This window comes from Falco biarmicus, chromosome Z (assembly GCF_023638135.1).
Source record: "Falco biarmicus isolate bFalBia1 chromosome Z, bFalBia1.pri, whole genome shotgun sequence".
Classification (NCBI taxonomy): domain Eukaryota; kingdom Metazoa; phylum Chordata; class Aves; order Falconiformes; family Falconidae; genus Falco; species Falco biarmicus.
The window spans coordinates 1,362,873-1,380,519 of record NC_079311.1 but is presented as its reverse complement, the minus strand read 5'-3'; the positions used below and the strand labels follow the sequence as shown (position 1 = coordinate 1,380,519).

Here is a 17,647-nt window from a genome sequence, read left to right as displayed (position 1 = left end):
CAGCTGCACTGACAGAATATATATTATTCTCCTACTAGAAATATATATAAGTATTTTTGTAAGAAAGGAGTATAAAGTCACTATACACTTGACTCCCACAGGGTATCACCCATGGCTTAATTTCAGTCTTTGCAAACACAGGCAATTGAATGCAATGTGCCAGCTTCTTTAAGAAAATAAATATATACGTTGCAAGTGAAAATGAATACTTAAGTAACAAATACACTATGGGATAAATGTGGCACTGAACCATAGGAAACTGAAGTAATTTAAAAGGTTTAATTACGGGCCGGGCAAAGGCAATCTTGCTATTTGACTGTACTTAATATAAATAAATGAGGAAAAAACTAGACAGATTAAAATGCAGGAGTGCAACCCCCACCCATTTCCTCTTGAGCACAGAAGACTGCATGTTTACCTTTTTAATTTTTTTAATATCTGGATCCTCATCTTCCTGGTTGCCTTGATAAGGTCGCATTCTTTCTTTCGTTTTATTGAGAGCTATAATCTGACAAAAACAACCATTCATTAAATGCTTTCTTAAGTTAATGAAACTCTTAGTTACAGACCTAACAGAAAAACATCTCTCCCTTCTTCAAGCCTGTTAAAGCTGCACGGAATGACAAGCATGTATTTGGTCACAGGGACTTGAATACAGTTCTCTGAAAACCAGCAAGGCTCTTGATGCAGATGGAGGAAGGAACAGAAGAGAGCTGGTTCTCCTCTCAAAACCAAGTGTTCCTTTCAGACTTTATCAGCTCAGGACTGCAAGAAAATTTTTAACATTCAGTGCAATACAGCAGTTTGAAATTGTTCTCAATACTGTCACAGCCAAAGACAATGTGTCAAGGATCAAGCTCCTGGTGTGACAACCAGTAGGAAACAATGCAGCCAGCGGCAACCATACTGCAACGGAGTGTGTCATCTTCAAGTCTCTTCAGTTTAACAGTCCCCAGTATTTGTAAGAAAAATATTTAGCCAAGGGTTCACAAGGGGTCTACTACATACTAACTGGGTTCTGTTATTTTCACAAATATTGCAGAAATACTGAACATTATTGCAACGCACACAGCAAAATGTTATAATTCAATGATCTCTTGATGGCTGTGGCACATACCTCAGATTTAAGTCTTTCAATTTCTGTGTCTTGATCTTCAAGCTGATGTCGGAGCTGGTTGGCTGCAATCTTTTCAGTCTCCACAATCTGGACAAGATGAATGTACTTCTGCATTAACACCTCCCTTTCAATCAGAATATCTGAATAGCTATGAGGGAAAACATTTATGTTAGTAAAAATATGTTTTTACTTATTTACGTTAGTAAAAATAGCCAAGTATTTTCTTCCATATCCCCTTATGAGATATTGACAGCGTAAACACTGCACCAATGATAAGAAACCTGCAAAACCGTGTTTGTTTGGCTTAATATATAATGAATAAAGCTTGGTTGTAAATCAACCAAACTGACAGTGTTCAATATCCTTTTTAGACACAGATGCTAGGGGTACCCAGTTTCCCAGTATCGAGTTACCAAGAACAAGACAACGGCACTGATCTTTTTATGAGCCTCTAATTCTCAGGCTAAGCCTAAGAATTCTCTTAATTCAATTTATTTTATTTATTTTAAGGGCTGCTTTTTTCCCCTTCTTTTCGGACGACTGGAGGGGAGCATCTGGCACCTCCATCAGAACTATTTATAATTTTCCCCACCTGTCAGATCTCTTTATGGGAGAATTCCCACCACAACTGTTGTTTTAGTTTGCTACACCGAGTTTACTGTTTAGGCCACTTTGAGATGACTCAGATAAATGCATTTGTTCTGATTAGTAACAGGAACTGTGGTGTCAGTCTTCTTTTAGCTCTTTGGTGGCAAACCATCATTGATTTGTATTTTCCTGAAAAGGGAAAGTATCCCTAATGCAATTAGATGTCACAATCAGAGCAGTGACAGGGATCACACTAGAAATACTGTTCCCAGCTTAAGGTAGAGAAATTAGTTTCTTCCTAGGCAACATCTTCATCAGACTGTTCGTTCACGCGATTCAGTCTCTCTCACATAGGTAATTTAAGCAGAAGACAGACAGTTCTGCCACGTGCTTGTTTACTGGCCTTGATTCAGCAAAATCTACACACACACTGCCTCTTCGCCTAGGTTTCAGAAAGCTTGCCCCTCTGACAGTTAAATAATTTTACAAGATAAAGACCAACAAAACATAGCAGAATGAAGCCCTAATCTTTGAGAAAGAACCTCTTACTATTTTACAATTTATCAGGGAAAACGCTGACTATCATATCTCTTTCCACTGTCGAGTTAGCACAGGATTTGGCAGAAGGAATTTCTTAATTACACATCTTTTCCTTTTAAATTTCTGCTTGTTACAGCACTCATTAAAAAAATGAACATTTGCTATTAAATATTGTGAGGCTTTTAAAAATGTAATAATGTGTATCCTCTCCAGGTGATCTTTTTTTGTACATATTTACTTCCAGGTCAATCAGTATTAGTGCAGTTATATACTGGAGGGGGGCAATCTTGAGAACAGCTATTAAATTCAACTCTTTAACCTGGAAAGGAAGCTTAGATTTAAAATAATTACAGTTAGTTCCCACAGCTATCATAAAGCAAAAGTTTATCCTCCTTGAACAGATTATAAAAAGAATAAGAAATGAATTTAATTATATTGCATTTATTGTTATATTTTGACTACTGCAACAGTAAACAATAAATAGCAAAAAAAGCTCAGGGCATCTCTTCTAACAAGTAAAACAACATACATCAAAAAAAAGCTGTCATGAAGCAATCCATATATCTTAACTGTGCAATAAACAGTAATAAAGCATGAGATTTCAATAATGAACTTGTTTTGCAAGAATGTTGTATTTAATCTCTTTGCACCCTAAAATACATTGGCATATGATATATAGTGTCTGAGTTAGAAACACATTTAGCACTAGTTGTTTTACAATGACTAGAGATATTACAAAGATAAAAATACATGTCACATATATAAGAAAACGTATTCCTACAGCATCACCTTCATTTACATTTAATATAAAAAAGTAGTTTCTTCTACCTAAAACCAGATCTAGACAGGTGACAAGACCTTTTCTCCTATTTATCCTTTCCAAAATTTTCTTAAACTTTTCTACTAAATGCTTCCAATACAGAATTTGACTGATTTGGCTTTACTTTTATTGGAGACTGAAGAAAATAGTATGATACAGAATCACAAAGGGTGAACAGAGCTGCAGTGGAGAGGTGACGTAAGACTGAAGACATAATGTTTTTCTTTCACTTTTTTGATTTTTATTTTCCTCCTTTAAAGGAAGAAACTTCATTTAGATTTTTCAGCTTCTTTAAATGCATTAAGCCAGATTTCCACAGTCTTGCTTTACTAGGGAACAGAACCAGAACTTTGCTATGGAAGATTGAAAAATTTTTGTCCTTTTGAGAGGTACTTAAAGAGCAATTTGCCTAATTGGTGGCTTTGGCTGTCTAGAATGTCAGTCTTATCCTGGAAACCAAACATTTCCTTCACTCCCATAAGCAGCAGTATGAAGAGCAGTTAATTAGAAAAGCCTGTGTACACCTACACTAACTTAGAATAGGCTATCCATTTTCTCCTTCAAAACTGCTACTTGTTCTGGGAAAGGAAAATTATAGGATTATGGAATCAGCTTCACATACTTCCAACAGCCCTTTTCATCTATCTCTCTGTACGGATGAGTTAAAGATCATCATGCCTGAAGTGCTAACCTGTACGCCAGCACGATGCCAGGAGCCTTCCAAGAGGGCAGTTTCAATAGTGACTCGATTGCACATGTATACAAATCCCTTGTTAGGGAAAATTGTACCAAAGTGTTCAGATGTCAAAGGAAGATGAAAAATTCATAAAACAACTTGTAAGCAGCCAGCCTGGATCTAGTTCTGTGGCTTGGATATTGTTTGATACAAAGAAGCAACTGCTGTAAATCACAGCTTTCTATGGATCGGTATTAACATCTTATCAAGAGAAGCAATTCTACAAATTTGTGTTTGTAATATTGTAATAATATGTAGTGAGACGCAAAGACAGAGAATTCTGAAAACTGAGGCTGCTCCAGTTTCCTACTATCATCTGTAGAGACAGGACCCAAAACAGGTACTTCAACAACCTTGAGCTCTGATTGACCACTGCCTACCACACAGAGACTGGAAGAAATGAAGAAATTCCTGAGAAAAATTATGCATTGTTTAGGCCCCATGAAAGCTGACATGCCCAGAAAATGTAGGAAAACTGGAAAAAGTTTAACCAGTGCCTTATTATTAGGGTCTTTTTGTTGTGGTAGCAGACCAAGACAAAGATTCCAGTAGTGCTACCAGCAAACGTAATTCATTTTTGCACTGAATTCAGACCAGAATTATGGTTCACTGGATCACGCTATGCTAATTCTACTAAAGCTTGCTCAGGCAGCTGAAAGAACCAGGCAGTGGACCTGGCCAGAACTGTTTATGTCATATCAAATCACCCTTTTGAAATGCAAAATGCATAACCTAACCAGCTCTTTATGAAAAACAGGCAAGATGGCTCTGGGGGTCTGGAAGGCAAAAGAAATTGTCTAGATCTGCTCATACTAACCACCTTCAAGCAGCTATAGGACTCCTTAACAGAGGAGAAACAGTCTCCAGACGCGTTTTAAAGTCTAATGGCATATTAACAGCCACTGTAGGGATGGAAGCAGTAAAAGTTGCAATAGAACTTATGCAATCCATCCATAAGACTCTAACCAAGGTGACTTTGGAGACCATCTGTACACAAGTACCATTAACTTTTAATGAACTCCGACATGATAAAGGATATCAAAGGATAGCTATGGTGAGGGTTGCAGGGCTGGGGCTTATGACAAGATACAGAATTTATATGGGCTTTCAGATACGCATGGGCAACTGTTTAGAAAGGGTGTAAAAGAGGTGTCTGCTGATTTCCAGTCAATCAGGTGGGAAATGGCACTTGGACTGGTGAACAACTACAGCAACAGGGACTGGAGGGTGGGTAGGTGGGTGTAGGACTGCGTGATACATGAAGAAGCATGAGAAGTCCACACCCCAAACGATTTCTACTACAAGATTCTTTTAATTGACACAGGGAAATACAAACTGGAATAAAGGGTCTTTTGGAGGCGTGGCCCCAACAAGCACGGGAGGTTTTGTGCACCCAAACCATTGTCAGCCGGGGAATGGCTTACTCCAGGAGCACGTGGGTGTGGAGGGGAATGCTGTCTTCTTTTTCCACTAACATACTTTCCTCCTGATCAGTCAGAGAGGGTAACAGGATGAGGCTGTTGGTGTTGTCTGTGCCTGCATGAGTGCTGAATGTTTCTGCCTGTGCGAACCCATGTGGCCAGCTGTTTTTGTGTGTACATTTGTGTGTTTGTTTGCATTGGAATTACATGCCCAGGCTCACTTCTGGTTCAACCCGGGTATGTATAGCGAGCAGTGACAGCTTCACCTCTACAAAGCTGCCAGCTCTGGCAACCCCAATCACTTTGTTCTGTGCATCTAGCTAGATAGCATTCGGAAGGCAGATACAAGACTGCATTCCCATGTTTTGAGCATTACTCAAATTCTCTCTGCCTCATTCCCAGCAAACTAGAAACTATAAAATTTTGGTTATTATAGCACCAAGCCTCAGCTAATGGAGCTTCTCCAACAGTGAGGCATTAGCAGCAAGGCATTTGCTCTGAGCTTCCAGGCAGCTCTGAGCTACCATACTGAGCTTACAAGTGCCTGCAAAATACTATGTGAAATACACCCTGCATTAGCAAGTGAAGTGTGCCAACAAACCTGAGAGCAAGCCTTTCTTTTTTTTTTTTTTTTTCCTTTTCTTTTAAATGACTGGTTGGAGGGCAGTAGTTCTTCATATGCCTTAAACAGAGACCTAGCTGAAAGCAGCACTCCCACCTTTCCCTCTGCTCAGCACTTGTGCTTTCCCGCATCCCACCCATGCGCTTCCCTCTCCCTTGTGCAGCGAACACAGGTGTATTGCGTGGATGTGCAGCGAACAGACCTGGAGGAATGAGACAGATTAAAAGTAAGCTGGCAAAAAATAAACAAAACTAAATTCCTTTTAGTGCAAATTAGTTTCCCAATTAAGTTCGCACTTGTGCCTGCATGACAGAAGGGCTGGTAAAGGTGTGGGAATGAATGGCTGACTTACGAGAATGACAGCTGCTTCCTTCAGCAGCAATGTGGGCTTATGCAGGACTGAAGCATACATGAAACTACAGCCCGAAGCACTTAATTTAAGACTTTCCAATAAGCTACAGTAGAAAAGGCTGAGAAATTTGATGAGTACTGCATCCATATAAAAAAAAAAAAAAAAAAGAAGCAAAAAAGTTTCTGAGTTAAAAGCAAAAAACCCCATTAAAACCATAGAATTTGTAAAAGGTGAAAAGTCCACCTCCATGTATCAAGGGTGAAACAGATTTTTTCATAAGAGAACAAGTTCTGGAACAAAGCCCAAAACAGGACTTCCAAATGCAGTCACTGATGGAAGAATTAGGATTTGCCAGGAATAAATCCTCCAGCCCAGAAATGTAACTCAGAAAAAGCAAAACTTGCTCTGCCACCCTGGATATTACTGAGAACTCAAAGCACTGAGAATTCAAATAAAATGGAAAGAGATGAAAAGCAGGTATGCACGTAAAGCTCACAATGGAGTCCCATTAAAATATCCTGAATTGCGCCTCCCATTGAAAGCTCACAAGCCAAACAATCTCTCCTAAAGGAGGAGAGGACACTATGGGCAGGAACGTAAGCAATGCCAGCATCTACCTGCAGCACACAAAAGCCTGTCAAGCTCTCAAAGAGTGTGCACAACACCCCCCAAATGGTAAGCAGTAGCATCCCACCCACAGTGAAATCTTCCAAGAAACGACGGACAATGCCACAGCAGAAGTAAGAAATTACGCATCTGCATCCAAATAAAATACCTTTTTTATCCAGAGTGGGACATGGGGCACAGTGAGATCATGTTATTTTTCCAACAGTTTATAACTTGTAAAATTAAAAAAAAAAAAAAAAGGAAGGTATTTTGATGGCTGCAAAAATGTATTTGGCAAAAAGTCATGAAAAGCAATCCAAAAGTAGATTTTGTATATGTCAATCTAAGGAGAAAAAAAAAAGAGAGAGAAAAAAAATACAACAAAACCCAAACCCAACTACTTTGTCTCAGCTACTAATGAAGATGAGACCCACCAGAAAGCAATTAAATACCTCCATTTTGCAAATGTTATCATACTCAACACACAACAGGATGTTCCCAGGCCTGTTTTTAATTTAAGGGTAGAGGGGATGTTTTCGATAACTTCTAGAACTTTTACATAAGACACCTGAGATACTACAAAAAAGTATATTCAAACGGCTACACAAAATATCATTTAGCAATCCAAAACAGAAACCCGAGAGAAGGGTCAGAAATGTCTTAGGCTAGCCTCAAATGAACAGTGACACTGAAGAAGTTGCCAAAAATGCAGATGAACTTCAGGAAAAGTCTGAATTATGATGCAAGCGAAATCTGATCCCTGAAGCAAATCTGTTTTATTTTCATTAAGTTAGGAAGAAAAATCTTTTGCAATAGTCTAAAACTGTTTTCACTTCTTTGTTATGTATCTTTGGTAAAAGACCCAATAGTTAAATAACTAATTATGCAACTCCAAGTTGTTTTGCTAAACACCATGTAAACAAACAAAAGCAGCTTTCAGTCAAGTAGAAAAGCATCAGAACAATGGGGTAACCACCAGTAGTGTACTAACATTCTATGTTTAGCAACTACATTTCAAAAATCTTTTTGTCACTTGTTGATATTTGAAAAGAATACTAGAACAAGAAAAGGCATGTCCAAATCCCTGGAAAATTTCCCCAAGAAATTTAGAGACCTATACAGAAAAGTAGATTAAGAAAATCTCAAAAAATAACATAGGGCCCTGAGAACATCTCTCACAGTCATGTCCACAGTTTGATATTATTAGTAGTGTCATTTCAGATAGACACAATTAATGAGGAAAAAGTCCAATAGCAGAAGGGATGGAGATAAAAATACTGATGTTCCTTACAACAGAGACCCAGTTGCCTTCTGAAGGCTGCAATGATCTTTCTGGTGGAGTCAAAATTCAATCACCCCTGCCTGGGACCTCACAACTAGCTCCTTCTAAGCAAGTTTAAGTCCTTAATATTTTCAGCTGTGTCTTGTTTAGCATTGGCTTACTTTTCTGTTAAGTTCTGCCTTGAAAATTCATGTGTTCTAAATTAAAAGCTACTAGCTGGTGGTGTTCATTTTTAGTTATAACGCAAAATCACTTCTGTTTACATGGCTCATGTCCTAAGCAACTCAGAAACTGCCTGGCTCCTTACGCGTTACCATGGCACTGCAGATGAGCTGAGGTGAGCGTCTATGAGAGGAGGCTGGAGAAAGTGCATTTCAGCAAAGAAATTTTTCTCCACAAACCACCTCACAAACCTTCAGTTATAAGATTTTCATTTAGATTATATGGTAAACCTTGCCCATTTGCCACACAGACCTTTTCTCAGGGAAAGATTACTGCATGGCTGGAAGTCATAAACACGTCCCTTTTCACAAGACTGATTGCTGTTCAGGACTTCAGTTTTGAAGCTGAAATGTTATTTGTTGCACTTTAGCACTGTAATGGTTTGACCTCCTCTTTCCTACGTTTATTTCTGTATAAGAGCTTTTTAAGAAACACTCCTTTATTCATTTGGCATATCACTTACTTCTTCATTCCTCTAACACAGGACTAATTCTTCTTGAGCTAATTTCAACTGGAACACAATCACTCATGAGTAATAAAATACACTGATATAAGAGCATGAATGATAAAGGCATTTTTTCCTATAACACACCAATGATCTGAAGCTATACACATCTAATTACTGTAACATTCATTTCTGTTTAGAGAGTGAACTTAGATTTTCAAATTGTTATCAATTTATTTACAATAAAATGGAGCTAAGGATTAAAAATCAGGTTTCATACCTAGCTTGGTGAATAGCTTCTACCCATTCATCCCCATCAACTTCATCCTCGCAACGGAGCTCCAGCGGCTTCTGCCCTTCATGGCCAAAAAGAACAGTAAAGTAATGCTGCAAATTAGAATAAGGGAAAAAATGTTCAGAAACTCCTTTAAAGAGAGTAGACACATAAAATTAAGAAAATATATATATATATATGTGTGTGTGTGTGACTTTTTAAACACAGCCCAAAGCATTGCCAGCCTATGAAGATGTGTTTTAGGCTGTTAGTCATGAAACACGGATTGAAGTTGAAACTGTATCTTTAACATATTCCCCTGTGTATCAAGGTAATAGCTTTCATGATAGTTACCATTATTGTTCTTAAGCTCCCACATACAAGACAACGGTATGTAATTCCCTAGGCAGCTTCCACAGTCAAATAGAACAGTGTGACTGTAGTGGGGTGTCTCTAGTTCTTTTTGCCTTGCATTTTTTCACCTAATTTTTTTCTTAGATGCCCAGCATGGGATACCAAGTCTGGAACTGCCACCGCTTCCTCACAAGAATGCAGGCTGTGCACTGGCTCTAGCTTATCTCCTCACCTTTCCAAAAGAACAAAGGAAGTGTGCCTTCTCATTCACCACACTCCCCAAACAGTTTCTGCCCTTCTTTCAAGAAGCTTCACCCATAATTGTCATTGCAACAACTTTTTGTTTTCCCAAGAAAATGTGATTCACACAAGAAGTGTCGGATTTCTTGATGTCATTTCTCACATGCAGGATGTTGCCCATGGTGTGTTCCACAGAACACAGAATTTCAGGAAAGTTTCGCTACTTTCAGAATGCAGTAAAAATAGTAATACCTAGTGGTGAGAGGGGAACCCCCATTCATCTATCTTAAAACCCATTTCACAAGGTTGGTCATTTACAACCTTATGTCGCATAGCTTGCGTACTAATTTACAGCCAGGCAGAAAATGAAACTCTTCCAACTCAGGAGAAAATAGGTGAGAAAATGTTCTACCTGAATGCACACCTGTAATTTCCATAGGCACCTTAAATAGCACTAACCAGTAAGCCAGCTGTTTCACAGGTAGAGGGACCAGTGAAGGACCTGCCCACACACAAAACCAGCTGGTTATTGGTTACGAAGTGATTCGGGAGCTCTTACAGCTAAACATCTCTGCACCAGCTCACTCAGTTCTCTTCACTACCCAGAACTTCTCAACTCCTCTTCCACCCTCATCCCAGTTAACAGGGAATCGAGTATAACTGGGTATATACTTCCTGGGGTCTAAGAGCAAATTTCGAACTCGCTCCAGTCAGCAAGAAAAGTATGTAATTTGAATTCCCCCACATCGTTAGCCATTGTTTACAGCAGTAAGAAACCTGAAGTGATTTCAACAAACATTCTGCCTTCCTCATCAAACCTACAGCTCGGCTGAAAAAGCCTCTCTGAGCCAAACACCATGCTGGAGACAAAGCAAATATAAACCACCTCAGAATTAAAAGCCATTTCCAAGGCAGGAGGAACACAAGCATAAACAGAAACAGAAGGCATGAAATTTTACCTACAGAGAACTGGCTGCAGATATTGCCAACGCCAATAATTAATTTTGTCCATATAAAAAGAGATTATTTCAGCCATTTATTAGCCCCTTCTGAAACACGTGGCAGCCTGCTGCACACACACAACCTGCGCAGTGTGCACAGAGCAGGTTCAATACACCCCGGGTGCACTGGATTCACTGCAATGGCTCTAGCACTGTCTGCGCACCTGCATTTGCATCAAGGTTTGTGCCTAGGGACCTCACATTTACCAAACCCAGCTGCCTCTGTGTGTCTGGAGTACATTCATATGTTTGGTTTCTTTTCAGGTAACATGAGTATGTATGATGGCATTCCATAAAGAGGAAAACTATTCATTTGTGCATTATATTGATTTACTAAGCATCGTTATGTATATACAAAACACTTTTAATACAGAAGACCACAAGCACTGCAGGATTAGCAACAGACCAACAAAACTGAAACAAGGCAAAATAAGAAGCAGCATTCACATTTAACAGGCTACACAAGGAAAGTTCAGGCTCAGAGCTGTCAAGTTTCAGAAATGAAGCAACTCCAAAGCACAGACAAAGATCAATAAATCATTTAAAAGACAATCCTATAAAACTGTGGGGTTTTGACAGCACATATCACTTAAACCTGAATGCCACAAATAGAAAGAAACATTTAATCAGGTCCACAGGTTGCTCTACAGCAGTGACAGATAAAAAATTTTAGAATACATTGCAGCTGAAAACAACCTACAGGACAGTAAAAAGTGCAGCAAAATTACACACAAATGTGTTCTGTTTATAGTCTGGAATATCCTATTTTTAAAAGCATATTTAAAGATAAATCACACTGTTCAGAGCCACATTTTATGTAACAAGTTATTTGCGTTTCAGAAAGTTGCTACATACAAAATTAGAAGACAGAAGTGTAGGCAAGCAGTACATTTAATCCCATTGTGTAGGGATTAAAGTTGAAGGGAGAGACAATATCACAATCCTCCCTACTTTTAAAGTGAGATAACTCAGACATCTTTTGAGCAAGACTTGCAGTGATCCCATATCACAGAGTTTAGACCTAGAGGTGTGCACTTACTATGGTGATAGGTGTGATCTAAACGCTTAGTTAGAAAATGCACAATTTCAAATAATACTTAGAGCGCTACTACAGTAGGACTGGACCCAAAGCTAAATCATAAAAGGCATTTGTTTTCAGATGCTAACTTAAAAATAACCTAAACCCTCCACCCCCTTCAAACATGCCTATTGCACTCAAGCATCAGTATCAACTATTGCATCATTTAGCCAGAAGTAAACTCTGGAGTAAGCAAAAAATCATAAGTCTCTAAAAAGAATCTCATCTCTAAGTCATCCTTGAATTCTCTTTTTAAAGTAAATGTTACTCATTTACAAAACTAATTTACTACAAGAAAATAAGATGACACCTGTGAAGCATTATTAGATTTTCAAGTTGATGTTGTATGTAAGTGGGCCTATACACACATGTATATATATTTATAGACCTATATAATTTTAGCACTGTCATTCAATTTGCTAAACAGATCGGTTTCCATATCCCCACAGCACAGTAACAGGTAAACCCCACCTTTCTGCATATGCACTATTAGTTTCTTGAAGTGATGACAATAAGTATTTAAGAACTATAGGATACATTCACACCAATTACCTTCACTATCACTCATCATGTCTGTTGGACTAGCAGGCAGGCACTCACGTTTCAAGTTAAGCCCGTGGTTCAGCTGGACAATTTTTTTATTATTGTTTATTCTGAAAATCATCAGATGCATTGTCCTGGTTTCAGCTGGGATGCAGTTAATTATCTTCCTAGGAGCTAGCACAGTGCTGTGTTTTGGCTTTGGTGTCAGACTTTCCAGTTCCTCAGGCCTGGCTAGCAAGAAGGCCGGAGGGGCACAGGGAGCTGGGAGGGGACACAGCCAGGCCAGCTGACCCCAACTGGCCAGAGAGGTATTCCCTACCATGGGACGTCACGCCTGGTATATGCACCTGGGGGGCTGGCCAGGGAGGTGCACCATTGCGCGGGGACTGGCTGGGCATCGGTCAGCGGGCGGTGAGCCGCTGAGCTGTGCACCGCGTGTTCCTTTCCTCCTTCCCCTCTGGGTCTTATTCTTTCCCTTCCCCTTTCCATTATAACTGTTATTGTCATCATTGTTACTACTGTTCTTTCATTTTTATTCTGTTTCAACTATTAAACTGTTCCTGTGTCAGCCCTCAAGTTTTACGTTCCTTTCCATCTCTCCCCCCCCTCCCTCTGGGTGAGGGAGGAGTGACCGAGCGGCTGCGTGGCACTGAATCACCAGCCAGGCTTAAACCACAACAACTCATAGAAGATAAATGAACATTCTCTATTTTGACATAAAACAAATTCAGTCATTTCATTTTAAGGTGTCTTTTCAGTAACCGGGCATGCACAAGCAAAATGGTAAGACTTCATTTTAATAACAATGTCTTTGGCAGATTTCTCCAAAGTAAAGCTTGGAAAAAGGCGGGAAAGTTTCATATACCTTGCACGGGTAGGAACGCACTGTCTTGACTGACAGTCAAGGAAAGAACAACAGGATCAAGATGCATCAAAACTATTGTTGTGTATCAGTTCTCTGACATTATCTAATGCTAATCAGAGTTTCTTCCTACAGTGAAAAGGAAAAGACTAAGGAATGGGCTGATGGTCACCTCCACTTCAGAGACAAGACTGGAAGAAGATTAAGACCCTGGGTGACAGAAGTCCTATATCAGAGTACACTGATTATTATCTGAGCTCCCCACTGACAGCAGTTCACACCATAACTCTGTCCTTATAAAACTGCCCAAATAATGGCTGTCTTCAAAATAAGACAGGAAAAGCTCTGAAGTTGTCACACTTTCCAAGGGGAAAAACAAGCATTGTTCTGGTTAAAAAAACAAAAAAACAAAAAAACAAAAAAAAAAAACCCAGAACAAAACAAAACTAACCCAACCAGACAACAACAAACAAAAAACCAAACCCCCCCCAAATACAAAAAGCGATGCCAATCATAACAGAAACAGTGATTTTAGGGCATATTGAGGTAAAGCTTCCACCAACACAGAAACCCCAAGACTAAATCTCCCGACAGCAGAATGTCGTTGTCCTTTTGACTTTGCGACTGATGAGCATTTGCTGTTTATGAAGTCAGAGTCACACTGACAGAGGCACTGCACTCTCCAACGCACGGCGGCGGTCCCACAGCTCGTTCTCTTCACCTCACATCGAAACTGCAAAGGAAATCTCCTATCCTGTCTCCTAACTCCTGCTCCTTGATAACTTTTATCACTGCATCTGTTTCTTTAGTTACTCCTTTTCACCTCCCAGCAGTTGTAGTAACTTGACGTGTCTTCCATTTCTGAATTAGTGGTGTTGCTTGCAACAGTTCAGTTACTGAAACACTGAAGGGCCAAGAGGAGTAAGTGCTCATCTTCCCATGGTGGTGGTGCTACCCGTCACCGGCAGAAAAGCTGCCACCCTAGATAATAACGCTGCTTGACAATTCCTACTGCAAGCTCCTGCGTTCAGCTCCTTGTAAATTTGGTGAGCTTTGAATGTCCGGATGGAAAAACTCACACTGGAGATATTATGCATGTCACTGGAGACATTATGCATGTGTCAACAGTGGGTTTGTTACCTTATCCTTCCATCAGCACTGTATATTAACATTTAAATTACGTTTCAAAGCACTCCAAGGTTACTACCAAATTTTGTTGTAGTGTGGGTTGTAAGTAATTATAGTGTGGTAATAGCTACTTGCCAATGAACTACTTCTCCCTAAACTTTTTTTACTAAGCATAAAACAAATTTAATTTTCTTCATAATATACTATAAAAATACTATTTTTAAAGTTTAAATGTGGCATGACCTCGCTAGATCACTGAAAGATTCCTGATCTTTCAGTGACTTACTGCACAGTCTTGGTTTAATCATCCAAGTCAGGACTTTAAGAGTAATTTCAAAAGAAAATTCCAGCCATCAATATTGATGAGAGACTTGTTGTACCATTAGCACTGGCAGGAAATCCCTAGCCCATTGCTGTTAAATTAGCATGAGAATGGAATAATGACAGGAGGGTGAATGCCAATACACTTCATGTTTGCATCACACCAATTAGAGAAGCTATAATGAGAACAGGATTAGCGGACATCAGAATTAATACGATGTACTTGGGAAGAGTCCATATGGCTTTTGTAAAAGGATGTCAACCCCTCTAAACCAAGTGAAGTTCTCTGAAGGGGTCACCAAGCATTTGGATTACAATGATGTGGTTTTGAAAATGCTTCTGACAGATTTTCGGGGAAACTCTTAAGCACCTAGGACTTAGAAGGAAAATGTCCCCCCATGGATAAATGGGGGGGGGGGCGAAAAATTGATAAAAAACTAGGAAACAACAGCTGGAATACTGGATCACCTGTCAGTTCTTACAATGGAGCAAGGTCACCAAAGGACTTCCTCAGCGAATTATGTTGAGGACTGGAACAGGCATTACAAAGAATGACAAAGTTTGTTAACTGTTCAAGATAGTAACGATGAGAACCTATTATGAAGAACTGCAACATGCCTGAGATACTGGACAGTAAAATGGCAGATGAAATTCACTGTATGCAAATGTAAAGTGACATACATGAGGAAAAACTTTTCAAGCCTTGCATGTGAAAAAGACGGACTCTGTGCTTGGTACTACCACTCAGGAATAAGATCCTGGAGTAAGTTCCATGACAACACCAGCCCAATGCCAGCAGCTGCCAAAAAAAACAAACCAGAGAGCTAGAGACAAATGGGAAAGAAATAGAACAAAGTAGACAAGGCTGTTATGCTACAAAACATCTTGAATACTGTGAGTAGCTTTGGACCTCCCATCTCAGAAAGGGCACCATAAAATAGGAAAGGTTCAGGGAAAGATTAAAGCGGTATGGAAAGGCTTGCATCTGTCCAAATCAGCCGTACAAATGAAAATTAAAGCTGAGACTCTTCAGTACAATGGAAGGAACAACTCTGGGGATACAACATGGGTCTACAAAATCACACGAGATATGGAATGGATGGACAGGGATCCACTGCTCTATTTCTCTTCCAATAATAATAATAAATAATCTATTAAATGAACTTCATAGAAACCAGCTTCAAAATAAACAGGAGAAAGTGGTTCTTCATGCAACTGGTAGTAAACTAGTGTTGCTCCTTGACAAAGAAAGTGGTAAATGCAGAAAGTGTCAATGGCATGCAGGGAGCCTTAAAAGAGTTCACTGTACAGACATTGTGGGCTAGTGAACACTCAGACTTCACAGATTCAGAATTCAAGCAGTCTGGATGCTGAAAATACCTGGAACATTAAAGTCGTATCAGAGGAGAGGGAAAGGAAAAGTAAAATACGAACCTAAGTTGATGCCTTCTTCGGCATGTCCTCATGGTCACAATATGAGATAGGATATTAGACTAGGTGGACCTTTGGTCCACTCAGAGTCTTTCTAAGTCTTATGGGAGCTAATTAAAACTCCACTTGATATTTTGTGAGTCTTTTAAATTCTTCAAATTGCTTCACACTATTATAAACAGTATACATTGGCATTTTCATGAAGTGCTGGCTACTACTAATTGTCTGGTTTTTTCTTGCGTATCTTTAAAAAAACAAAAAGAGGTAATCTGCAAAACTGGTAGAGAGCCATTGCAGTATTTCAGCTTCTGTGTTCCCTTGTGGTGGCACCCAGGGACTGAGGGTTTTTTATCATCTTAATATTACTCCATTACCCCTGACAGATAGAAATCTGGTCTTGAACAGGACTACAGGAAAAAAATTCTAGGGGTAAATGACAACAGGGCTTTTATCTGCCAAGGCTCAAGTATACATTAGAAGGCATTGTTTTGGAACTCCATTTCCCACACTGAGGAGATTTAGAGATGGGCTGAGGTATCTGTTCTGGGTTTGGTTTAATGCTGACCAAATATATACTGTGTGTATATAGATATATGTATACAAGCCCTATATTGCATGGTAGATGAGATGGCTTGATGTCTTCTCTCTTTAACCAATATTGGATTAATCAAGTCACAACCTGCTCCATAAAATCTATTCTGCCATCTGACAGTGAATCACTTTCCTGAGCCATTCTGCAAATGCTGTCTGGGCCAAAAGCAACAACATTCTGAGGTCATTATATTTAAACATGCAATCAGTAGTTTAGGGATTAGGGACATTATACACGAATGTACCGTTTTATAAACTCTTACAATATCAATAAAAAAATACCATACCCAACCCACGTGTAAAACAGAAATCAAGGAATACAGAAAGGTCACTGCAGACCTTAATTCGCCTGCAACTCTGTTGACCAAATCATGCCAAATTACAACAGTTATAGCATTTGTTTTCATGGATGAAAGAATCAAGCTAATATGGCCCCATCTGCTCTATTTGCAATCACACCATTTGTACTTCAGCAACAGTTTATCAACAGGGAAAAACTCTGACACACAAAAGGAAATTTCACAAAGTAAAGCCTACAAGAACTGACAAAACACAGTAAGCACAGCTAAACTATTTGCTAATAATAAACTGAATATGGGTACTGTTGTCTCAAAATGCATTTGACACTGTCCAGTCAGAATTTCCTGCCAGAAACAACAAGCTGCCTGCCTAGAAGTTCGTGCATCACCTAGCTGCAGGACATTTTCCGTCTTCTTGCAACAGTCATGACTGCTGCTGTCTCCAGTGCCTTGCACTGAACAGAAAGAAGGTACGTAATGAAGGTACGGGACTGGAACTGAGGACAGTCGGGTCAGTCGGGTTAAGTGCACCTCATTTTGCTGGGAAGTCTATAGGAGACAGGTCTCCTAAAAAGTTTTCAGCAGCCACCCTGGGACTTGCGCTGTATCACCATTCTCGCATCTGGCAGAGCAACCCACAAAGCCCCTCATTTAACTTTTTGGGGACCTAAAAAGCTGCATCCCAACAGCAGTATATTCACTAGTAAACATTCACAGCCTTCCCAGAACTGCTGCTTTCCTGCATATCCTTAGACCCTTCTCCTATGTGTAAGG

At 39.5% G+C, this 17,647-nt stretch overlaps 1 protein-coding gene across 2 annotated transcripts in view; it reads right to left on the bottom strand.

Moving 5' to 3' along the window:
* The window catches only part of RASGRF2 (Ras protein specific guanine nucleotide releasing factor 2), a 132,029-nt gene that overhangs the window by 79,923 nt on the left and 34,459 nt on the right, over positions 1-17,647 (bottom strand). For both annotated transcript variants that reach the window (XM_056325294.1, XM_056325295.1), the window contains exons 2-4: positions 9,032-9,138; positions 1,118-1,265; positions 419-508 (exon numbers count right to left, since the gene is read on the bottom strand). In XM_056325294.1, the coding sequence (XP_056181269.1) occupies positions 419-508; positions 1,118-1,265; positions 9,032-9,138 (345 nt within the window). The remainder of the gene's footprint in view (positions 1-418; positions 509-1,117; positions 1,266-9,031; positions 9,139-17,647) is intronic.